At 47.0% G+C, this 25,725-nt stretch overlaps 1 protein-coding gene across 2 annotated transcripts; it reads left to right on the top strand.

Moving 5' to 3' along the window:
* Positions 1–791: 791 nt before the first annotated feature.
* prpf40a (PRP40 pre-mRNA processing factor 40 homolog A) lies at positions 792–25,725 on the top strand. Of its 2 annotated transcripts, none has more exons than XM_084443174.1 (26): positions 792–813; positions 1,930–2,073; positions 3,215–3,298; positions 4,865–4,886; positions 4,987–5,009; positions 5,157–5,198; positions 5,977–6,087; positions 6,276–6,396; positions 6,521–6,545; positions 6,721–6,948; positions 8,854–8,959; positions 10,768–10,832; positions 11,631–11,795; positions 16,311–16,419; positions 16,829–16,979; positions 17,679–17,812; positions 18,431–18,545; positions 19,832–19,944; positions 20,374–20,490; positions 21,592–21,729; positions 21,960–22,055; positions 22,151–22,237; positions 23,117–23,210; positions 23,361–23,422; positions 24,104–24,256; positions 25,060–25,725. In XM_084443174.1, exons 1-26 carry the CDS (start codon positions 811–813, stop codon positions 25,147–25,149), a joined length of 2,598 nt encoding a protein of 865 aa, XP_084299300.1. In that variant the 5' UTR covers positions 792–810; the 3' UTR covers positions 25,150–25,725. The 2 variants fall into 2 exon arrangements, with proteins under 2 accessions (XP_084299300.1, XP_084299299.1); XM_084443173.1 differs by lacking the exon at positions 792–813 and adding an exon at positions 1,690–1,786.

Here is a 25,725-nt window from a genome sequence, read left to right as displayed (position 1 = left end):
AATAATTACTGGACCTCTATAATTAATAATTACTGGACCTCTATAATTAATAATTACTGGACCTTGAGGGTCTTTATTAGCCACACGTGACACATACAAACACACATGAGTGAGCCGCGACACTGCGCACACACACACACACACACACACACGTACACACATACTGTACACACACACACATCTTCAGTGGTAGCCAGTGGAATTTGCCCTTTTTGCCCATTTATCCCATCCAAGCCATCCTTCTTCAATGTTAACAAGACCCAATGTTCTGTTCTCCCAACACTTTTGTACAAATAGTTAGGGTTTCAGGAGCACAGTGAATGGCACATGATGGATATATACAGTAGCTTTCTATTAGCCCATTTGCGCAATTTTCCACCCTGTTTGGAGCCAATTGTGTCCTGGCACAGGAATAGCAGTTGAATTATGTGGGCCAATTATTGGAAAATTGCTCCCTGCTCTCTAAATGATCCCCAGGCAGTGGGGAGGGTCTGCTGAATCTGATTCTGAACACCAACCGTAAATGTTTTATATCCCAACATGGGCACAGTACTATGACACCTAAAATAAAAATAGAAAATGTCATATTTTAGTCATTGACAGGTAAACTGAAGTATGTATCAGCATGATCCATAACTAGATTACCATTGACAGCCACCTACATGCCTTGTTCACGATGTTTGGGTCATTTGGTGCTTGTTTGCGCAATCTGTGCGCAGCACGAAGGTATCCAGCATCCTTTTTGCTTACACCAATCAGAGCCCGCGTTATAGTGCAGTGGCCGTGTCTGGACGCTCACTACTAGTCAACATGGTGAGTGCAGTTTATTCAAAATCTATCCTAATTTAGGTGGAATTCCTATCTGCTGTTGCTATTCTCACTTTCTAACTGTTTTTAAATTATAATAAAAAAGTGAATGTACCTCTCTTAGTAACTTGGTTGTTAAGTCTTCAACTTATGTATAGAACCCGTCGTCAGCCACCGGCAAGCTAGCGGCTAACGTTAGCTTAGCTAGCTAAGCTAGTAGTGGCAAGCCGGCATGGTACCTAGCTAGGCTAGCTAGCTAACTACCTCGCCAGGTACAAAGAAGAGACGAGCAGAAACAGAGCCAGAGATCCCGCTGTCTTTGGTATAGCTAGCCACCGTTAGCTAGACTCGAGTAAGCGCACCTAGCCAGCCTTCTCGATCCAGCTAGCTATTAGCTCGTTAGTGGCAGTGCTACCCGCAGCTTCTAATTGGCTAGCTAGCTAACTGGCGGCCACGTTAGCTAGCTAGCTAACAGCAAAGAAACTAGCTAGCTAGTTATCTGTAGCTACTCTGCACAATACATGTCCTCTGCTCTGGTATGGTCAATTGTTAGCTCGCTAACGTTATATGAATCTGTAGCTAACGTTCCACCTGGAGGAGCTCTGCTAACTAGGTTCCTGTGTGTTATAATACAATGTGACCCTCAGCACACAAGAGAACAGTACTAGTCAAGTAACGTTATATTGCAATGAGAATAGAATATCTCAAATATTGGCATTTCGAAGTACTTTATTTGGGCCTAGATTCTAGCTAGTTTCAGCACTTGAGAAGGTTTTTTCACAATGAAAAATGCTTTATATAAATAAAAAGAACTATTATTAGTAGTAGTTGTAGCCATATCAGTAGTCTCCGCCAGGGCTGTTAGGAGTATAACTATGAGGTCTCTTGTCCATGGCAGTCTTCAGCAGATGCTAATAGTGGCCCGAGCCAAGCACCACCTTACCCTGGTGTCCCACCGGCCGGGATGCCTCCGCCTTTTGTGAGTTTGTATCTAAAAAAGTCTGTCCTCTTTTTTATGTGCTGTTGTTTGTACCCTATGGCATCTCCAAATGTCATGGGTCACGTCGGGTCAGAGAGAGGGGGATGATCTCATTGGTCGTCTTTGTCCAAATCTGTGTGTAGATGGGACCACCGGGAATGCCGCCTCATTTTCCTCCGATGGGAATGCCGCCCATGGGGCAGAGACCTCCCAGCATGACCCCCATGCCCCCGGGCATGATGCCCCCGGGCATGATGCCCCCCATGGGGGGCCCACCAATGGGACAGGTGAGCTCAGCTGTACCAAACATATTCATAGTGATAGTGTGTTAGTATCTATATATGATCAGATATATATCAGTATCAGTCAGTGGTCTTATGCTGTGTTCCAGTTGTATCGAAGCTCCGGATTTGGCATCCCAGGATGACGTCATGTCCCAGTTAAATGTGTTCCAGAAACACAAGGCGATAAAATGGGAAAAGCCCACTTTCGCCCCTACTCTGTAGCTCTAGCCAACTTAGCCATTGTTAGCAATAGTTGATAACGCACCGTGCGTTATTTTGCGCATACAAACACCGTAGCAACATTGTCCACTGATAGAAGTTGGACAGTACTGTGTGTACAACTTATTTAATGTGATTTAAATAAGATAGAAGCGCAAATAAACAGTCATTACAGCTTTCGCTTATTGTTGATTCGCGGGGCTGGCATCTTGATTTTGGGGGTTGATTTTTTTACGCCGTTCAGGTGACTAATTTTATGTTTGACGATTTTGACGTCAAACGCGGTAAAACTGATGTGTCCGACACAACTGGAATGCAGTATTAGTCAGAACTAATCTGGCTAATTGTCCAGTGTTTTGTGTTCCAGCCCCGATCTAGCACCAAACATATCTATTACTGAGTAATGCCAATCATAAATACATTTCTAGTAGTGTTGGGCTGTGACAAAATGAAGACGCTCATTGATACTAATTTTTTTTTTTTACAGAGAATGGGTTTTCAAACCTAATGATGTCATGCGTGTCTCGGTGTCTTAACCCAACTTTTCAGTAGACTAATATTTTTTTTTTAAAGATGCAGTCATCAAAGTTAAAAATACCTTTTAAGTATTATCACGCAAATCCTGCTAATTGCAGTTAGCATTTGGGATGCTATTATCCACATGACAAGGTGTGATGTTGTCGGAGGTGCGATCTTGCTGCCAGAGTGGTGAGACGGCCGGCGCTGCCTGCAGATTGGCTCCCCGGCTGTTTCACGCCGTAGTCGAGGCAAGGTGGCGGTGTCGCCCTCACCTCTCATCCCCGTCGCCACCGTCTCTCGCTACGTGTTATTAATACCCCGCCTCCTGCGCTCTGGTGCCCCGGCGCGGGACAGAGTTGAGCTGACTGGGGTTGGATGAATATTTCATGACCCTCTCTTTTATTAGATGCCAGGCATGATGCCCCCCATGATGCCTGGGATGATGATGCCCCCCCGCATGCCAGCTGCGGCCATGCAGCCAACGGGACCGGTAACTCTGCTAACGTCACATCTTGCACACCCAAAATGGAGTCTGGAACAATACTTCACATACCTAGAATAGAGTCTGGAACACTCCACACACCCAGAATAGAGTCTGCAACACTCCACACACCCAGAATAGTCTGCAACAACACCCCATACACCTAGAATAGAGTCTGGACCAACACTTGACACACCCAGAATAGAGTCTGGAAGAAGACTTCACACACCCAGAATAGAGTCTGGAAGAAGACTTCACACACCCAGAATAGAGTCTGGAACACTCCACACACCCAGAATCGAGTCTGCAACATTCCACACACCCAGAATAGAGTCAGGAACACTCCACACACCCAGAATAGAGTGCAACAACAGTTCACACACCCAGAATAGAGTCTGGAATAACACTTCACACACCCAGAATAGAGTCTGGAACACTCCACACTTCCAGAATAGAGTCTGGAACACTTTACACACCCAGAATAGAGTCTGGAACAATACTTCACACACCCAGAATAGCCTGCACCACTCCACACACCCAGAATAGAGTCTGGAACACTCTACACACCCAGAATAGAGTCTGGAACACTCCACACACCCAGAATAGAGTCTGCAACACTCCACACACCCAGAATAGAGTCTGCAACACTCCACGCACCCAGAATAGAGTCTGCAACACTCCACACTCCCAGAATAGAGTCTGGAACAACACCGTCAGGAGGAGCTGTCAACTTTAGCACAACTCACACCACAGATTGTAGGAACACCACCGACATAGACGTGTCAGTACAGAGGAATTTGAATATTCACATGGGGGAGATTAGGAATGTGCTTTACTAAAACCTTAACATTTCCATGGTTATGTACATTTTATGACAGATTTGACATACTTGAATACATTTGTGAGACACTTCTAGACTAGGCTTTCTTAAAATGGCAAAGCAGAGGAGAATCATAATGTTCTTGGGTGTAATTTAACCCCATGTGTATACTCTTTATTCTAAGCGTTACCATTATGTATTTATTAATTAACTTTAACTGAGCTTTAAAATATATTTTTCAAGAGACGCTTGGCTAAGAAAGCAGTGCACACAGAATTCCAGACATTATAAAAATAAAACATAAAAGCAAAGTGAAAATCAGTTGACATTTGAGAACCTCTTTGTGTGGTGTGAAGTGAAAATCACTTTAGACATTTGAAAATAGCTTAGTGTGACGTGAAAGTGAAAATTAGTTTAGACATTTGAAAACCTCTTAGTGTAACATGATAGTGAAAATCAATTTAGACATTTGAAAACCTCTTAGTGTGAGGATGTGACAGCAGCCAGATCATTTAATGAATTAAGAGGGGAGAGCTGAGAGTTTCAACCTGTCAGTGGACGAGTGTCAGGATGTCATCAAGTCTTTAACAACATGATAGAAGCTGAAGGGTGTTCATTAACCACATACCGTCATGTCATATATTAGGCTGTATTGTCACAAGACAAAACTATTAAAAAAAAAAAAAAAAATCACACACAGGTAGTATATTTTCAAATCAGTCTTGTTGTTGACTAACGATGTACCTTGTCCACAGCCCGGAGTCGACACAGCCACTGGTAAGACTCTTAATGGTCTTCTCACAAACCTCTCATTTGGTAAACATTGAATTGCTTGAGTGGGTTCATTTAATCTCATTTTCATTTTTCTCATTTGCAGCTACCAGTGCAGCAGGAGCAGTTGTGAGTACAGCCTTCATTTTCATGCTCCATTGTCCCTACTGCCAAGTGGTACAGCAGAAGCCGTGCATAGTTTGTGTTTCGCGTACCCTTCTAAGAGTGATGTGGAGATAATCATCACTGTTGTGGTTTTCTGTTCTCTTTGTCCAGAGTACCACAAATGGCTCCCCACAGGATGACCAGCCAAAGAAGGTGAGCTCACACTTACATTTACATTGGTCATTTAGCAGATGCTTTTATCCAAAGTGACTTACAATATTTCCATTTAACATAGGAAGTCAGTGTACTACTACTCACCAGAACTCACAAGTGCATCTCCTTTCTAAACAAGTGACTAAGAGCATCATCTAGTGCTGAAGCTAAAGTGCAAGCGTAGCAAACTACAAATTACAATAGGTGCTTAAGAGTGAGGATCCTGGTAGTACTTCTAGAAGAGGTGAGTTTTGAGCCTGTGGCGAAAGATAGGCAGCGCCTCTGCTGTCCTGACGTCAGTGGGCAGTTCATTCCACCACTGTGGGGCCAGGACAGAGAAGAGCTGTTACTGTGTAGATCGCCTGCAGGGGCTTCAGAATGATGGGGCAACCAGTCGCCCCAAAGTAGCAGAGCATAGTAGTCGGGGAGGGGTTGTAGGGTTTGTCTATGATCTGGAGATAGGAGGAAGCTGTTCCTTTCATTGCCCTGTAGGCTAGTACCAGAGTTTTAAACTGAATATGAGCTGCTACAGGGAGCTAGTGTAGAGAATGAAGAAGGGAAGTTGTGTGGGAGAACTTGGGGTGGTTGAACACCAGGCGACTACACTTCATGTGTAGTCACCCACTCCTCCATCATGACCTGATATGACCAGGGTCTTCTGCTCAGAAATGCTCTGTAAGCTGGTAATGACTTCCCCTAGGAGATGCTGTAAACCGCTCCACCATTCTTTTACATGTTGTTGTGACGTGTCATTAAGGCCCATCCTTGTCCTCCCCAGAAGTCCCTGTGGACGGAGCACAAGTCTCTGGATGGGAAGACCTACTACTACAACACTGAGACCAAGCAGTCCACCTGGGAGAAACCAGAAGACCTCAAGTCTCCTGCAGAAGTAAGACCTGGTTACCATATCTTTCTTTCTCTTTCTATCTCTCTCTTTCTCTCTCTCTCTCTCTCTTTCTCTCTCTCTCTCTCTCTCTTTCTCTTTCTCTCTTTCTCTCTTTCTTTCTCTCTCTCTCTCTCACACCTCTCTTTCTCTCTGTTTGTCTTTATGTTTCTGGAACGCTTGTGTTGTTGCAGCAAATGCTGTCTAAATGTCCGTGGAAGGAGTACAAGTCAGACACAGGGAAGCCTTACTACTACAACTCCCAGACCAAGGAGTCCCGGTGGACCAAGCCCAAGGAGCTGGAGGATCTAGAGGGTGAGTCATCTCAACAGCCTGTCTGACCTCTGAGCTGCTCCTCTGAGAGAGAGAGGCGCCTGTTTTAACACACACATTTCACCTATTGGCCTATTTTAACACACACATTTCTGTTTTCTTTCAGCCATGATCAAAGCAGAGGAGAATGGGTAAGATTATCCCCCGGCCCTCTGCGCTTGACGTTAAAAAACGATTATTGAGTTAAAGGAGAGGTCTTATTATTAATCAGGCTTAAAGGAGAGGTCTTGTTAATTAATCTCGTTAAATCGAAGAGCGTCCTGGTGCTCGCCTGACCGTCGGCTCATCTTCTGTGATCTCCTGCAGAACGTCGGAGGCCGCCGCCCCCGGGACCCTCCCCGCTCCCGCCGCGCTGCCCGACCCCGCCGTTGCCATGGCGACCATGATGGAGGCGGAGGCCCTGGCGCCGCCGGTGGCGGCGGCAGCCGTGGTGGAGGAGCACCTGTCCCAGATGGTCATGCACGTGCCGGAGGTCAGCGCCGACACACCGGTCGCCACCGCCGACACCTCCGCTGGCATGGAGGCCACGGCCAGGTGAGACGCAGGCGGAGGCTCACACACACACACACACGCAAACAAACACACATGCACCACAGTCAAACACACAGACGTGCAGGCACACACGCACACACACACACACGCACGCAAACTCTCTCTCATTGTACCTTGTACCCTGTTGTTATGATAAACACACTGATACTACCAGGAATAGCACAGGGCCTCTGACCCCATGTCCAGTCCAGCTGATGAGGGGCCTCATGTAGAAAACAGTGCAGAGTATTCACATCAAAAGGTGGCGGATAGATGAAACATGGAAGGTTTGCACACACAAAAAATATCCTGTCTAATATATCGATACCGCAGTGGGACTAAGATGTCGTCTTAGATTTTGGATATTGTGGATATCATAATATGGTATCGCATAAGTTTAGTCTTTTCCTGGTTTTAAAGGCTGCATTACAGTAAAGTGATTTTTAATTTTATTGTTAATTAAAGAAACAGTCTTCAAATTCATCTGATCTGTCCAAATTAGTGCCAAAAAAAAAGGTTTGCACGCACTCGCACAAGAAGGGCGACTATGTTATCCGTAATTTTTTCCCCCTCATATATCGTGATATCATATTGATATCGTCCGGACAGTGGAAAATATTGTGATATGAATTTTAGCTTATATCCCCCCACCCCCCCCCCCCCCCCGGTTTCAGAATCAGTTTTATTGCCAGGTAGGTTTTTACACACACAGTACTAGGAATTTGTCCTGGTCAGTTGGTGCGTAACACTGCTGGATAGACAACATTAGACAGGGTGCAGGGACTAGACAGGACAGTGCAAAGACAGGACGGTGCATCATTTCCCCATTAGAAGTCGCAACCAACTCGACACGCAAGGGCACCTCTTGTCCCACTCTTTTAAAGCCCATAGTTGCCAGTGAAACGCCCCTAATTGATATTCATTCATACTGACTGCATGACAGAAAGGCTGAAGGAGAACCCAGTGTGAAATGGAAGTTCTTGTAAGGGAGGTTGAAGCTAGTGGCGAGGTTGCAAGGCGTCGTAAACCGTGTAAAAGATCATTGGGTTCAGTCCCCGTTCGTGCCACTGTGATAATATATTATTGAAACTGTGCACTCGTATCAGCCCAGCTGAGGCTTCGAAAAGGGCATCAGTTTAAACAGAATTTGTCCCACTGTTCACATCATTAGGCTCTTTATGAGAATACATTTCATAACATGCAATGAAATCCATCCTCCTTTATTGACATGCATCTTAATAAAGGTGGATTTCACTTCATGTTAGGAAATTTAGTACACACACTTAATACATGCAAGTATTGTTTAATAAGTACTGATCCAATTAAATACAATTCCCGATTAAACTGTACAACATATTTGAGGGGTTCTTCTCTGCAAAAACATATCTCCATTTGTATTTGTTATAATCATGTTTTCTCATGTGTGTGTGTGTGTTTGTGTGTGTGTGTGTGCACTAATATACCTCAATCACAATAAGTGAGAGGTAATATTTCTATTTTTTACACAATGGTATCAATTCCAAAGCGTTTCTCAAGTTTCATCCTCCTGCCATCGGAATCACACCTTTTAATTTCTCTATGTGCATACGCATGGGTCAGAGTGTCCGTGGAGGGCAGCGCCTTCCATCAAGCTGGCTTTTTATGAATCCCAAAGATTGCATAGAAAGTAGCGCATGCATTATTTTGTGCGTATGCAACATTTATAAATGAGGCCGCTGAACTGTTGTCTATCTAATCTCTACATCCGCATCCCATCACAGAACCAAAATCGAAATCTTTTAATGAAGTTTTATATTTATCCTTCTCCCTCCCTGTCCCACTCTGTCTCTCTCTCTGTCTCTCTCTCTGTCTCTCTCTCTGTCTCTCTCTCTCTGTCTCTCTCTCTCTCTCTCTCTCTCTCTCTCTCAGTGCTGATAGTGCCAAGGAGGAGAGGCCGGAGATCCAGAAGAAGACCTACAAATGGAACACCAAAGAAGAGGCAAAGCAGGCCTTCAAAGAGCTGTTGAAGGAGAAGGTGAGCAGGTTTCCACCATGGCAGTGGGGTTACTAGGGAACTGACTCAGGAAGTGTGTTGTGTTGGGAAGCTTTGCACTGTGGTCAGCCAATCCTGAGGTAGTGTAGTAGATAGTGTGTTGCGAATAGTAGTACATATTCATTAGGGGTGGGAGTTGGTAGTGATCTCATGATTCGATCTTGATTCTTGGGGCCACGATTCAATTTCAAATCGATTATTGCAGATTCTACTCGAATTATGATAGAATTTTCAATGATATTTCCACCATTTAAATACAGTAACCCGTTAAATACAGGGGGCCCGTAATGGTAAGGGAAACACTGAATACATCCCAAGCACAAAATTATTGTGAAAACAGGATAAATATATACTATACAATAATATGAATTGCAGCAAAATAGCTAACGTTACAGGAATCATCAGTGTAACTGCTTTAGCCACTGACTGCTACCATTAATGTTATGGAAGCTGCTGCTAGTTGTTGTGAACTCATGAGCTAACTGGCTATCCCGCTCTTATTGTGCTGGATTAGAATTGGAAGCATTGGAACTGATGTGTCCAGGCGGCAAGACCCATCTTTATTTATCAGACATTATTTCATCATTTCAATTCACAGCTATTTCAGTGGCATGACTAGCTTCCGTCCTACCAGTCCTGAACAGAAACAAGCCAGCCATGCACATAAGCCAGGCTGGACCTGGCCTGGGTTAATGAATTTTCAATGCTTCACTCCCCTGCCACAATAATTTAATGTCTTTTAATTTAAATATCTTCATTTGAGGGCTTTTCCCAGCAAAAAATGATCTGCGATTAATTAGATGCAATAATTACAGATCATGTAATTAATTACATTTTTAAATCGATTGACAGCCGTGTTGTTGTGTAGTAGATGCAACGCTCACAGATGCAGAGCTACCCTACAGCTTCTCTAGTCAGTCACCAACATGAATCACACTCTGATTGGCTAGGAGGTCCCTTAGAGTGATCACCATGTCACTGACTGCATGTCCCTCCGCCCCGATGATCCATATCCTACCTGAATGATTCTCACCCCGGTGTGTGACTGTGTCTATTTAATCAATTTTCTCCAGAGCATTTGGAAGGTCTTAGCATGATTGCTAAGCCTCACCTCCTGGTGTGTGTGTGTGGGTGTGTGTGCACGCCAGGCGCGCGTCACGTGACTTCTGTTTGCACACCGTGGTGGCTCAGCGAGACTATATTTAGGTCTTTTTAATTTAGCGCGCAAAGCTCTCAACTGAGATTGCTGGCTGTTGTTTCTCCCGAGTTCTTAATGGCTGTGTCTTCATGATTAGCACCGCTGAACGGAGGCGCGGCGTGGGCGGGATTAGGCCGACGGAGAGTGACATGCTTCGCTGGGCTAGAATAACTATTGACAGTTGACAAGGCAGATGCGGTGTGAGAAGTCTGTTCATAATGGATGAAGGACTGTCTCTCTCGGGGAGACGGGGGCGGTGGAGGGAGGGGGTGGAGGAAAGGGCAACTTACGTAAGGACGCCTCCCCCGGCTGGCATTTCTGCCAAATTGTTGGCACTCCACACCCTCCAACCTCCCATCTATTAGTAATTAAGAAAATGCACTAACCTTGTCTGTCGCTGTGATCCACATGTACATGACCACTAACGCACGTGTGAACGATACCCTCACTGCCAGCGTTCCCTGAGGTGTTGACGGTAACGCGGGCCTAAGAAAACCTCGTCTGCTTGAAAGCTGATTTGATTTGATAGGAGTGGAGTGGACGATGCTCCCGTCAGCCTTAACGCTCATCCTTTTTGATCGTATCCATCCAGGGAGTCTCATCCAACGCGTCGTGGGAGCAGGCCATGAAAATGATCATCAACGACCCACGCTACAGGTACCCTCGCCCACTAGTATGACACATGAAGCCTAGTCGAGCATAGACAGAGCTATCTCCACACTTCGTTTACGCTGCGCCGGTGCTGGAGAAAGTTCTGGCTGGACTCATTACCATTCGGAGATGAGGAGTAGGAAAAACTGTATTACTTTTAAACCAATCACAATCGTCTTGGGCGGAGCGGCTGCTAGGTTGTTGTCATTTCACGTAGTCGTGAGGCTTATCCCCAAAACCTACATCCATTGAGTCAGACTGCATCAAACCTGATCGAACTATATCAAAACAGGTCCTGGTACTGGCATTCACTAGAAAACTGATGTTGGTTTGCTAACTAACCAACAACATTGACTGATCCTCATACACAACAGATCAATATCAAACCCTCATCTAAACCTGCCATTAATTAGAAGAATGCATTGCATTTCTGTTTGTTTATTTGCCATATTGGAATTCTTGTCATTGCTTGTCCTTTCAGTATCTATATAATAGCTAATCAGTTCCTCATTCCAGTCCTAGGCATGCAGCTAGATATTTAAAGGTTCCCATACCACCGATTTACTACCCTTAGTCTAGCGGTCTAGCAGTATCATCCTCATCTACTTATCCCATCCGGTCATGGATGACTGTCTGTGTCCATGATGTAGGCAGTGCAATTAAATAACATTTGAGTACAGTATACAGTTGTGCAGTCACTTGTCTATTGTATAGACAAGTTAATTGTTATTGTTTATCGTATAGGCAAGGTGTTCTATTGTTCAAAGTGTTGTCAGGTGTTGATGTGCGTGTTTGTCTCTGAAGCGCCCTGCCCAAGCTGAGTGAGAAGAAGCAGGCGTTCAACGCCTACAAGGTGCAGACGGAGAAGGAGGAGAAGGAGGAGGCCAGGATCAAGTACAAGGAGTCCAAGGAGACCTACCAGCGTTTCCTGGAGAACCATGATAAGATGACTTCCACCACCAGATACAAGTACGCGGCCCCGCTGAACACATTACCTGAACACTGCCTGAACACGTTACCTGAACACTAGTCTCGCATAGCCAGACCTATCTCCACACTTGGTTTACGCTGTGCCAGCGCCGGAGACAGGTCTGGCTGGACATATTACCATTCTGCAATAGGGGGGGAAAACGCAGTATTTCTTTAAACCAATCACAGTCGTCTTGGGCGGAGCCAGCCCCGGATGCAGCGACGGTGCTCTTGCAAAATAGTCTGGACTGAATCTGATTGGTGCCGAGAGAATCTCTCGGCCCGAATCAGATTAATTTGCGTCGCCAGACTCGTCACTGATTGAGCAGTGTGACAACGAATGACAAGGTTTATTGCCAAAACCTTTTTTATTTTTTTATTTTTTTTTAACCAAGAACAGGGGTCTCATTGAGATTAAAAATCCCTTTTACAAGAGTCCTGGCCAAGACTGGCAGCAGGGTTTGAAACATAAAACAACAACAACAAGCAAAGGGCAGCTTACAGAATCATTCATCCTCATTCAAGACATCTGCAGCCAGACGTGTCTGATTCCATGTCATTTCAAGGCATTTTAAAGGCGTCCAGCGAGGCCAGCTCTCGAAGGCTCAGGTTGTTTTGCGGCTGGTTCCAGGTGGAGGGAGCCGCATACCTGAACGCCCTTTTTCCTAGTTTAGTACGGACCCCATGGACAGAATAAGTCCTGTGAGTGAAGAAAAAGACTTCCTGTACCTTTTTTGGAGGATGTACAGTAGATCTGTAGGTAAGCTGGGAGCAGACCAGCCTTATAAATAAGGATATACTGTACCAGTGGTTAAGTCTGCGGGTGGATAAGGGAGACCTTCCACCCCGAGCATACAAAGTGCCATGGAGAGAAAGGGCTTTAAGATGTGTCATATATGTCAGTGCTCCATGGTAGACAGTGTCCAGCAAGTGTATGCATTGTGAGGATGCATGCATGTATATAGCGTCACCATAGTCCAGAGCAGACATGCATGCATATAACATCTGCATAGTCCTGCACAGACGTGCATGGATATAACATCTGTATAGTCCAGCAGACATGCATGTATTTAACATCACCATAGTCCAGAACAGACATAACGGAGGCTTCAACAAGTCTGTTTGGCCTTGAAGTTAAAACGAGCCTTATTCCTAAAATAGAAACCCAGTTTCAACTTTACTGTTTTCACCAGTTGGAAATTAGATTTCCATCAATAGTGCATGTTCATGTACAGTAGGCTGTAGAAAGCAGGAGACACAAACATGTCTGTTCTGTGTTGAAATATTATTTATATTAATATATATATTAATATTATTAATATACTATGATCATTTCAGATCAAATTGGCCAATGTGTCAAATTTGCATCATTCTCAAGCCCCGTAGAAAAAGCAAGCTATTCTTTATTAAGGAATGTGCTCTTGAGTGATCTAGCTGTATGTATAAATCACATAATGTTTATTCAAAATTGTTGCACCTGCGAACATGGTTGAAATACACTCCCCACTCACACACACAAACGCTCCATCCGCTTGGATGCAGCCACCGGACCAGAAGGAAATATGAGGGGAAACACTGACATTCCTAGAATATTAACTCACCCAGAGCATACTAGCTCATTCCTAGAATATTAACTCACCCAGAGCATACTAGCTCATTCCTAGAATATTAACTCACCCAGAGCATACTAGCTCATTCCTAGAATATTAACTCACCCAGAGCATACTAGCTCAACCCTAGAATATTAACTCACCCAGAGCATACTAGCTCATTCCTAGAATATTAACTCACCCAGAGCATACTAGCTCATTCCTAGAATATTAACTCACCCAGAGCATACTAGCTCATTCCTAGAATATTAACTCACCCAGAGCATACTAGCTCATTCCTAGAATATTAACTCACCCAGAGCATACTAGCTCATTCCTAGAATATTAACTCACCCAGAGCATACTAGCTCATTCCTAGAATATTAACTCACCCAGAGCATACTAGCTCATTCCTAGAATATTAACTCACCCAGAGCATACTAGCTCAACCCTAGAATATTAACTCACCCAGAGCATACTAGCTCATTCCTAGAATATTAACTCACCCAGAGCATACTAGCACATCCCTAGAATATTAACGGACAATATTAACTCACGCAGAGCATACTAACACATCTCAACCACGCTAAAACATTCCTACCACACTTAACATATCCCTAGCACACTAACACATCCCTACCATACGAACACATCTCTAGCATACTAATACATCCCTAGCATACTAATACATCCCTAGCATACTAACACATCCCTAGCATACTAACACATCCTTACCACACTAGCACATCCCTACCACACTAGCACATCCCTACCATACTAGCACATCCCTATCATACTAACACATCCCTAGCATACTAACACATCCTTACCACACTAGCACATCCCTACCACACTAGCACATCCCTACCATACTAGCACATCCCTAGCATACTAACACATCCCTACCATACTAGCACATCTCTAGCATATTAACTCACCAGGAGCATACTTGCACATCCCTACCATACTAGCCAGCCCTACCATACTAACACACCCCCTTTGTAGTGTACTTAGTGGGTAAAAAGATGTAGGTTGGTTGGCTTGTGTGTTGTACCCTTTCCTGAAAGAAGAGTGAAAGTGTGAAAGAAAACGGTTTGACATTGACGAAGTAGCAGGTGTTCGTTTTCTGCATGTGACCTCACCACAGTCACTCCGCCACCCCGGCGTGTTTGGGTGTGAATGGTGCTGCCGCTGACAACAGCAAGAGGGGACGCCGATTGGCCGGTGAGGTGACCTTGACCTCGCCCGGCGGGCCAAGTTGGAGCCCGGCGGCACCATGGCGACCGCATGGCAAGGACGGCACAGGCCGAGCTGCGGAGGAGAGGCGGCCGGGTCGTCTGGCTCCGCCTCCGACCGTGTCCTGTCCTTCTCGCGCTCCAGACGGACCCCCCGCTAATCCTGCGGCTGCCGCCCTCAAATGCCACACTAGCACAGCACCGCTAGGGCTAAGCGCTAGCACTGGAAGAGAGACAATGACCTGAGTTGAAAAGTTTCCCCTAGATAGTTGTATTTAAACCAGAGGTTGTCAACCTTTTGTAACTGAAGGCCCACTTTTGATTGTTAAAAAAATTCTGAGGATCACCTTCCCAAATACATGAGATAAAAAGGTGGTCAGTCACTTTTCACATCCGAGGGTGAGGGAAAGTTTGCTTCCAAGGCAACCTTCGCTAGCAAGCTACGTTAGCTGAGCACATTCGGATGTGATTGGCACGGTGATATTCAAACGTAACTCATCATTGAAATTATACATTTTAACATTTTTTTTGTTTGTGAATTCTTGAGTACATTTAGATATGAAAATAACTAGCTTCTTAGACTACCAAACTTTATTTGATTTTTTTCTAACCATTTGGCGGTAGGCTACCGCTGCCTCCGCGGCCCACTAGATGGCGCTCTGCGGACCATGGCTGATTTAAACACCCCAGACGGTTGATGTGTCTGCTGCTGCATGATTGTGTAAAAACACTTGATGCACAGACGTCTGTCTGGTAGGAGTGACTCAGACCTATTGCATGCGCTGGTTGGTGAGGAGGTGAACTGGTGATGAGGAGTAGTGAGGAGGTTAACTGGTGATGAGGAGGTGAACTGGTGATGAGGAGTAGTGAGGAGGTGAACTGGTGATGAGGAGTAGTGAGGAGGTGAACTGGTGATGAGGAGTAGTGAGGAGGTGAACTGGTGATGAGGAGGTGAACTGGTGATGAGGAGTAGTGAGGAGGTGAACTGGTGATGAGTAGTGAGGAGGTGAACTGGTGATGAGTAGTGAGGAGGTGAACTGGTGATGAGGAGTAGTGAGGAGGTGAACTGGTGATGAGGAGTAGTGAGGAGGTGAACTGGTGATGAGGAGTAGTGAGGAGGTGAACTGGTGATGAGGAGTAGTGAGGAGGTGAACTGGTGAGGAGGAGTAGTGAGGAGGTGAACTGGTGATGAGGAGTAGTGAGGAGGTGAACTGGTGATGAGGAGTAGTGAGGAGGTGAACTGGTGATGAGTAGTGAGGAGGTGAACTGGTGAGGAGGAGTAGTGAGGAGGTGAACTGGTGAGGAGGAGTAGTGAGGAGGTGAACTGGTGATGAGGAGTAGTGAGGAGGTGAACTGGTGATGAGGAGTAGTGAGGAGGTGAACTGGTGATGAGGAGTAGTGAGGAGGTGAACTGGTGATGAGGAGTAGTGAGGAGGTGAACTGGTGATGAGGAGGTGAACTGGTGATGAGGAGTAGTGAGGAGGTGAACTGGTGATGAGGAGTAGTGAGGAGGTGAACTGGTGATGAGGAGTAGTGAGGAGGTTAACTGGTGATGAGGAGTAGTGAGGAGGTTAACTGGTGTGGTGTTGCCCCCATGTGGAAGGAAGTGGCATTGTGCTAGATGTAGGATAAAGTTGATTGACGTTTAGTGTGTGTGTGTATGTGTGCGTGCGTGTGTGTGTGTGAACCAGGAAAGCGGAGCAGATGTTTGGGGATCAGGAGGTGTGGAGCTGTGTTCCGGAGAGAGACAGGCTGGAGATCTACGAAGACGTCTTGTTCTACCTGGCTAAGAAGGAGAAGGTTGGTCGGCTGAATCACTCTTACTGAACCAGTCAGATCTTGCATACAAGTAACAAATACATACAGTAACAACTCGCAATGCACAATGGTACACAGTGTCTAGAGATCGCAAGCACTGGGCAGAGGCAAAAACGTAGCTTGTATATTTCCCTTGTGCTAATGTATTGATACGAGGGGCTGGAAAATCGATAGTATCATGGGAAAAAAAATATTGTGATGTATCACTGTATCGATTTTATTGCACAGCCCTACGCGTGATCTTCAATACAGCCTTCACAGTTCACTGATATTTTAGTCTGGGGAGGTGTCCACTCGACTTGATACACACATGTGCACCGCACACACACACACAGTACATCACCCAGCGCTTCTCAAACACGTGGCGTTCCTCTGCCTTCCCTGGGTCCAGGAGCAAGCAAAGCAGCTGAGGAAGAGGAACTGGGAGGCCCTGAAGAACATCCTGGACAACATGGCCAACGTCACCTACCGCACCACCTGGTCCGAGGCCCAGCAGTACCTGCTGGACAACCCCACCTTCGCAGAGGACGAGGAGCTGCAGAGTATGGACACACACACACACACACACATCACTCATAGACAGGGTGCAGGACAGGACAGTGCAAATACAATATATTAAAAAAAAAAAAAAAAATATGCAGAAGGGAGTGTGGTCTGAGAGTGTGTGTGCAGTGTAATTTAATGTATGTGCGATGTTTTATTGATACAATGTGTGTGCCGTCGTGATATGTAATGCAATCAGCGGTCGTGTGCAAGTGATGCAAAGGGTATAGAGTTCTGTTAGAAAGACAGAATAATGGTTGGCCAGGCTTCAAGTGTGTTCATGACTAAGGCGGGGTCAGATGTTGACGTGCGTGCGTCAGTGAGGGGTATTGAAACCGCTCCTCGCGTGACTGAATATGAGAGGAGGCTTAGTCGCTGACCGGGCCCACGACACCGCGGTCTCTTCAGCCGGAGCGCGTCCGTCTGCCCGTGTGTTTACACATGCACGTCTAAGGGAAGTGTCCGTGTGTTTGGGACTTGAGTGTGTGTGAGTCACGTGGTGTGTGTGCGTGTCTGTGTACCACTGTGAGTGTCTTGATGACTCCATCTCCACTGTGAGTGTCTTGATGACTCCATCTCCACTGTGAGTGTCTTGATGACTCCATCTCCACTGTGTGTGTCTTGATGACTCCATCTCCACTGTGAGTGTCTTGATGACTCTCCTCTTCCTCCTCTCCTCCTCCCCTCCTCTCGTGCAGACATGGATAAGGAGGACGCTCTCATCTGTTTTGAGGAGCACATCCGGGCGTTGGAGAAGGAGGAGGAGGACGAGAAGCAGAAGTCTCTGCTGAGAGAGAGGAGACGCCAGCGCAAGAACAGAGAGTCCTTCCAGGTGAGAGCTCTCTCTCTCACACACACACACACACACACACACACACACACACACACACACACACACACACACACACACACAGTGGTGCTGCTCGGCACCAGGCCAGATGTCAAGAGTTATCAAAAGTTTTGGTGTGTCATAGTAAACTTTCTATCTATTCGGTTGTCAGTCAGGTGAAACCATATCCACTGAATGATCAAAGTTTATATAACCAGTACAGGTACATTGGAACTCTTGTTATTGCTTGTCCTTACAATATCTTATCAGCACTGATCAGTACCTCATTCCAGCTCCCATGTGCGCAGCTAGACGTTATAAATCTCCCAATCTGGCAAATGACTATCCGTAATCTAGCAGTCTTATCAAATTGACCTTCATCTACTTATTCCATCCAATCATGGGTGACTGTGTCTGTAATATAGGCGGTACACTTATTCAAATTCAAGAATTATTCAAAATTCAATTCACCCAACACCGCAGGACAGACGTAGACGATGACGCTGTACCAGTAATGTGACGCTGTACCCGCCTGTCAAGGATGAGTGACTTTCAGCCAGCGGTGACTTCGGTGGGGACGGCTGTGCTTTTAGACGGGTCACCTTGTTGTTTTTCTGACAGAAATTCCTGGACGAGCTTCACGACCACGGTCAGCTGCACTCCATGTCGGCCTGGATGGAGATGTACCCCACCGTCAGCTCCGACATCCGCTTCAACAACATGCTGGGCCAGCCCGGTAACCACAGCGCACACACACACACACACACACACACATACATACACACACACACACGCATGTCGGCCTGGATGGAGATGTACCCCACCGTCAGCTCCGACATCCGCTTCAACAACATGCTGGGCCAGCCCGGTAACCACAGCACACACACACACACATACATACACACACACACACACACGCATGTCGGCCTGGATGGAGATGTACCCCACCGTCAGCTCCGACATCCGCTTCAACAACATGCTGGGCCAGCCCGGTAACCACAGCACACGCACACACACACACACACACACACACACACATACATACACACACACACACACGCATGTCGGCCTGGATGGAGATGTACCCCACCGTCAGCTCCGACATCCGCTTCAACAACATGCTGGGCCAGCCCGGTAACCACAGCACACACACACACACACACACACATACATACACACACACACACGCATGTCGGCCTGGATGGAGATGTACCCCACCGTCAGCTCCGACATCCGCTTCAACAACATGCTGGGCCAGCCCGGTAACCACAGCGCACGCACACACACACACACACACACACACACATATACACACACGCATGTACACACATACACACACGCATGTATACACATACATACGCATGAGCACACATACACACACATACACACGCATGTACACACATACACACACGTATATACACACACGCATGCACACACACACCTACATACACATGCACACACACACACGTACATCACAGGGGGCGGCTGTAGCTCAGTTGGTAGAGCTGGTCGTTCCATGATCGAAGGGTCAGCGGTTCGAATCCCAGCTCCGACTGTCCACATGTCGACGTGTCCTTGAGCAAGACACCTAACCCCAAATTGCTCCCAATGAGCAGGCTAGCACCTTGCATGGCAGCTACCGCCATTGGTGTGTGAATGTGTGTGTGAATGGGTGAATGAGAGGCCATTGTAAAGCGCTTTGAGTGCCGCTAAGGTGGAAAAGCGCTAGATAAGTGCAGGCCATTTACATACACACACGCATGCACACACACGCATTTACGTACATACATACACGCATGCGCACGCACATACACACACGTACACAAAAACGTGCAGGCACAAGTGTGGCGACACACACACAATCAGAGATGCGTTCTTACAGCCAAACAGCCACTGTGAGCAGCCACTCAGACCAGTGATATGATGGAAGCGTAGCAGAATGCTGTGGCCTGTCGCAGCCAGTGGTGTCGTGTGTGTGCGTGTTGCCAGAGCACATATTGAATAACATGTGCATGTTGTTAGTTTATGGTGTCTATTCTGCAGGATCCACCCCCCTGGACCTGTTCAAGTTCTATGTGGAGGATCTGAAGGCCCGTTACCATGACGAGAAGAGGATCATCAAAGACATCCTCAAGGTGAGGTGTACCGAGTGTGTGTGTGTGTGTGTGTGTGTGTGTGCGTGTATGTATGTATGCATGTATGTATGTGTCTACATACATACTTATTACTCTCAAGGTTTCTTTATCCGGTTATTTCACACATTTCTCATATAGCGGGAGTGGTTGTTATGGTTACTTGATTTTTTCAGTGGCCATGTATCCCCTTTCCGCTCGTCAAGAGTTTTCCCGTTCATTATTATAGGTCATGGACATTCAGCTTTTCAGTCATTGAAAGTCTGGGAATTTGACATTTGACTTGGACAGCAAAGCCTGTACTGTCTCTCTCTCTTCACTATTATATTAAATCTGTGGATAAACCAGGGGTTTCCTGCGTTGTGACCTATTCTTTTAGTCTCTAATGATCTGCCTGACTCCCTCTCTGTCTCGTCTCTGTCTTCTGTGCAGGACAAGAGCTTCCTGGTGGAGGTCAATACTGGATTTGAGGACTTCGGCTCCGTTATCAGCTCGGACAAGCGAGCCACCACCCTGGACGCTGGCAACATCAAGCTGGCCTTCAACAGCGTAAGACCTCCTGTCCTTAAAGCCTGCGTACCAGTCCTCTGATGTAGTGGAGTTGGTCTGGGGCCAGTCGCTTTGCTTTTTAGATCTGGTCTAGGGCAAGGTGGGATCCGGTCTAACTAAGGCGGGTCTAGGATGAGGCTGGATCTGGTCTAGGGCGATGTTGGATCTGGTCTAAGGCGGGTCTAGAGTGAGGTTGGATCTGGTCTAAGGCGGGTCTAGGGAGAGGTTGGATCTGGTCTAAGGCGGGTCTAGAGTGAGGTTGGATCTGGTCTAAGGGGGGGTCTAGTGAGGTTGGATCTGGTCTAAGGCGGGTCTAGGGTGAGGTTTGATCTGGTCTAAGGGGGGGTCTAGTGAGGTTGGATCTGGTCTAAGGCGGGTCTAGGGTGAGGTTTGATCTGGTCTAAGGCGGGTCTAGGGTGAGGTTGGATCTGGTCTAAGGCGGGTCTAGGGTGAGGTTGGATCTGGTCTAAGGCGGGTCTAGAGAGGTTGGATCTGGTCTAAGGCGGGTCTAGTGAGGTTGGATCTGGTCTGAGGCGGGTCTAGGGAGAGGTTGGATCTGGTCTAAGGCGGGTTTAGGGAGAGGTGGTATCCGCCAGATCCAGTTTTGGAGTAGGCGGGCTCTGGACAGGATCTGAATCTGAGAGTGAATAGAAACCAGGCTCTGTCCATTCTCCCCCTCTCTCTCCATCCCTGCTTCTCTCTCTCTCCATCCCTGCTTCTCTCTCTCTCCATCCCTGCTTCTCTCTCTCCACCCCTGCTTCTCTCTCTCTCTCTCTCCACCCCTGCTTCTCTCTCTCTCTCTCTCTCTCTCTCCACCCCTGCTTCTCTCTCCCTCTCTCTCCACCCCTGCTTCTCTCTCCCTCTCTCTCCACCCCTGCTTCTCTCGCTCATCCCTGCTTCTCTCTCTCCCCACCACTCTCTCTCCATCTCTGCTTCTCTCTCTCTCTCCACCCCTGCTTCTCTCTCTCTCTCTCCACCCCTGCTTCTCTCTCTCTATCTCTCTCTCTCTCCACCCCTGCTTCTCTCTCTCTCTCTCTCCACCCCTGCTTCTCTCTCTCTCCACCCCTGCTTCTCTCTCTCTCTCTCTCTCTCTCTCTGTAGTTGCTGGAGAAGGCGGAGGCGCGGGAGAGGGAGAGAGAGAAGGAGGAGGCCAGGAAGATGAAGAGGAAAGAGGCGGCGTTCAAGAGCATGCTCAAACAGGCCACGCCCCCCCTGGAGCCCGAGGCCTCCTGGGAGTCGGTACGTCCTCATGTCTAGTGCACTAGCGTCCTCATGTCTAGTACACTAGCGGACAAGTAGTACAATCAAATCTAGTACACTAGCGGATGAGTAGTACTCTATGCAACTAGTACACTAGCGGACGACTAGTTCACTAGTACTGGGCTTAGTAGATATGGTAAAAGCACCTATCTGTTTGCATTGTTGAATCAAGACTTTCATGTTTTTGTTTGTGTCTGTTTTGCCGACAGGTCCGAGAAAAGTTCCTCAAAGAGTCCGCCTTCGAAGATGTGACACTGGAGTCAGAGAGGAAGAGAATATTCAAAGACTTCATGCACGTCTTGGAGGTAACCCCCCCCCCCCCTCATTCATTCTAACCTATCAGGAATGGTCCGAGAAGCGCAGTCGCACCAAAGTCACATCTTACTACCTGTGTTTGCAGCACGAATGCCAGCATCATCACTCCAAGACCAAGAAACACTCCAAGAAGTCCAAGAAACACCACAGGAAGAGGTCCCGCTCTCGCTCGGTCAGTCCACCTCCTCTCCACAGGCTGCACCTCTCTCTCCACCACTCTAGCCTCTCTCCACCACTCTAGCCTCTCTCCACCACTCTAGTCTCTCTCCACCACTCTAGTCTCTCTCCACCACTCTAGCCTCTCTCCACCACTCTAGTCTCTCTCCACCACTCTAGCCTCTCTCCACCACTCTAGCCTCTCTCCACCACTCTAGTCTCTCTCCACCACTCTAGTCTCTCTCCACCACTCTAGCCTCTCTCCACCACTCTAGCCTCTCTCCACCACTCTAGTCTCTCTCCAGACTCAAATATTACGCTGAATCGCTGCGCTCCGCATGCATAACAGAGTCTGAGCCACTTCGCCGCCCAAGCTGGTGTCCTGAGGGCGTATCGACGGGCTAAAACTGAAAGAGTGACGGGTCGTAGCAGCAAATGAGACACTAGCCCAGGTTAGATGGGCGGGGCATATCTATGGGCGGGAGGGCCTGATCGCGAAAGTCGTTACTGATTGGTGTCGTCGGGATTCCGGCGCTAGCAATGAATTGTCAGGATTTGAACACCAGATTTTTGCATGAAGTGTCCCAGACCCATAGAGAGATCTGCAGCATGCAGTAGCGTAGTTAGCGTAGCTTACATAGTGTATTGGCCAAAGAACTCTCATGTGCCTGGCGTTGAGACTCAACACCATTCAGTCTAGTTGGGCATTACCCAAGTAGGATGCTAGCAATCTACCTCCACAGGCAATGAGATGTGGTGGAAGTTAAAGCTAGGCTGTCAATCACGATTGATTGATTGATTGATTGATTGATTGATTGATTGATTGATTGATTGATTGATTGATTGATTGATTGGCGCTACCCTTCTCAAACCCGCTCTGCTTTGCTCTCCGCAGGGCTCGGAGTCAGAGGAGGACGACTACCACAGCAAGAAGAAGAAGAGGTCTCCGTCCAAGTCCCCCTCTGAGCGCTCCTCCAGCGGGGAGTCTGGTGAGTGAAGGCCTGGACACTCACTGACATTCCCACCAACCCCCCCATCTCCGCCCAAGAGCACAGCACACAGTCAGCGTCGGGACTGGAAATATTATGGCGCAGAAATTGTCTGTTGTTAAATGTTTTTTCTGTCTTTTCGACGACCAGAGAGAAGCTATAAGAAGTCCAAGAAGCACAAGAAGAAGGCCAAGAAGAGACGCCACAAGTCGGTAGGTTCTCAGAGGGGACGGAGTAGGAGACTGTGTCCTCAGTAGGAGACTGTGTCCTCAGTTAGGAGACTGTGTCCTCAGTAGGAGACTGTGTCCTCAGTTAGGAGACTGTGTCCTCAGTTAGGAGACTGTGTCCTCAGTTAGGAGACTGTGTCCTCAGTTAGGAGACTGTGTCCTCAGTTAGGAGACTGTGTCCTCAGTTAGGAGACTGTGTCCTCAGTTAGGAGACTGTGTCCTCAGTTAGGAGACTGTGTCCTCAGTTAGGAGACTGTGTCCTCAGTTAGGACACTGTGTCCTCAGTTAGGACACTGTGTCCTCAGTTAGGACACTGTGTCCTCAGAGGGGACGGAGTAGGAGACTTTGGCCTGAATTACACTAATGCGCATTCGCTTAAAAAAACAAACACATTTTCCTCTGTTTGCGCCTAGTAATTACACTCCCCCTGGCGAAAACCACCCTTGAATCCGGAGGCCTTGGAATACACCCAGAGCTGCGTATTTGGGTTAGAAATCCAGAGCTGCGTTGTAGTCGCATTGTTGTAGTCGTCCGTGTTTTCGAGGATGGTTTTCGCGGGTCAAAGACGCAGCCATGCAAACACGCGTTAGTGAACTCCAGGCCTTTGTTCTCAGGAACGGTCCAGCGCCTGACCTCACCACTCTGGCCCTCCTCTTGTTCCTCCAGGCTTCTGAGTCGGACGGAGAGAAGAAGGGGAGGGAGAGGGACAGCAAGCGAGAGAAGGACCAGGACAAAGATAAAGAGAACGACAAGTCCCGGGGGAAGCCTCGGCCCGACTCCAAACACAAGTCCCCGAAAAGGAAGTCTGCCAAGGAAGAGGTGGGTGGTCTTTTTTGGCTCACTCAGCCTGAACCCAGCTAGCCTGAACCCAGCTAGACCGGCCCGGCCTCCAGTTAAACATGCACCTGGGCTTTTAAAGAGGCATATAACTCAAGGCTTTCTATCAGTCCAGTGTTCAAATGTGACAGATGCTGATGATTTAGTCCTCAAGTAGGGCAAGGTCATTTTTCAGTTTTTTTTAATTATTATTATTATTATTTTTTTATTTTTTTTTACAGATTATGAACGTGCAGATTGTAAGCTTTCAAATGATGTCTCATACATTGAAAAGAAAATATTTGAAGGAGATATGCATCTGTGAATGTTGGTACACCTGAAATCACTAAGCAGAGAAAAACGTCTTCAAAGATTGAGCTGTTCCCACTTCTCACAGGACATGGACTGACGACAAAATATCACCATTTAGTGATCCGAAAACTGTTGTTTGTTATATTAAGTGGGTTTTAAACAACATCATCTTTCGTAATACGAAAAAAAACGTTTTGCTTGTAGCACAATTCAAGGTCTGCTGAGATGGGGACCAGAATACCAGCGGTTGCCACATAAGATGAAAAACTGGCTGACTGATGGGAATTTGTTTGTGTGAAGGACATAATCAGCTACAAACCGGTTCCACAACACCTTTCCTGTAGAAGAACAGCCGTACTCAGCAATAGCTTCAAATAAATAACGTAATCCTAGAACCATATATATCTAGTTGTGTACTGTACACCGTGTGGTGTGATGGTAGATGATGACCTGGTAGATGATGCGTGAACCCTGATGTGGTGGTCTTCCTCCAGGGCGGCTGGGACACGTCGGGCAGCGAGCTGAGCGAGGGGGAGCTGGAGAAGAGGAGGAGAACCCTGCTGGAACAGCTGGACGCACCCTGACGCTCGGGCTGTCCGCTCGCAACTTCCTACCACACACACACACACACACACACTCACACACTCTCTCTCTCGGTGGACCACGTGTGAGGAAGCTTCCTTCGTGCGCAGTACGATGGGAGCATGCTGGGTAAAGGAGTACTCATAGCCCTGTCAGTTAAGGCTTGCTGTGAGGGCGTAGTGACACGACCAACAGCCTTTCGGTTGCCTTTCTTACGCTTTTGCGGTTGTTGTCTTTTTTTGTCCTTTGTAGTTGTACATGTTTTCCTTTGCTAATAGTTTGATATTGGAAGGGATGAAAAGCATTTTGTTCTCTTAGCATAATTAAAAGCATATGATTGACTGACAGCGCCTGGCAGAGTTGACCCTGGATTCACTTTTCAGAGAACAGAAGCACTTCAGTCCACTTCTGAAGAACCCCCATGCTAAGTTAATGTTTGATTCCCAATTGTCCTGCTAAATATCTAATTCACTTTTTAAAATGAACCCTAATGCCGTGACTAGGATTGATTAGTTTTCTTGGGCGCAATTGTGAGAATCCTCTCAAAATGAGATCTGTACATGTGATATTAAAAGTTA

The sequence above is a fragment of the Borostomias antarcticus genome, assembly GCF_949987555.1.
Source record: "Borostomias antarcticus genome assembly, chromosome: 9".
NCBI lineage: Eukaryota > Metazoa > Chordata > Actinopteri > Stomiiformes > Stomiidae > Borostomias > Borostomias antarcticus.
Note: the sequence above shows the minus strand (reverse complement) of the source record. Positions and strands in the feature narration are given on the sequence as shown.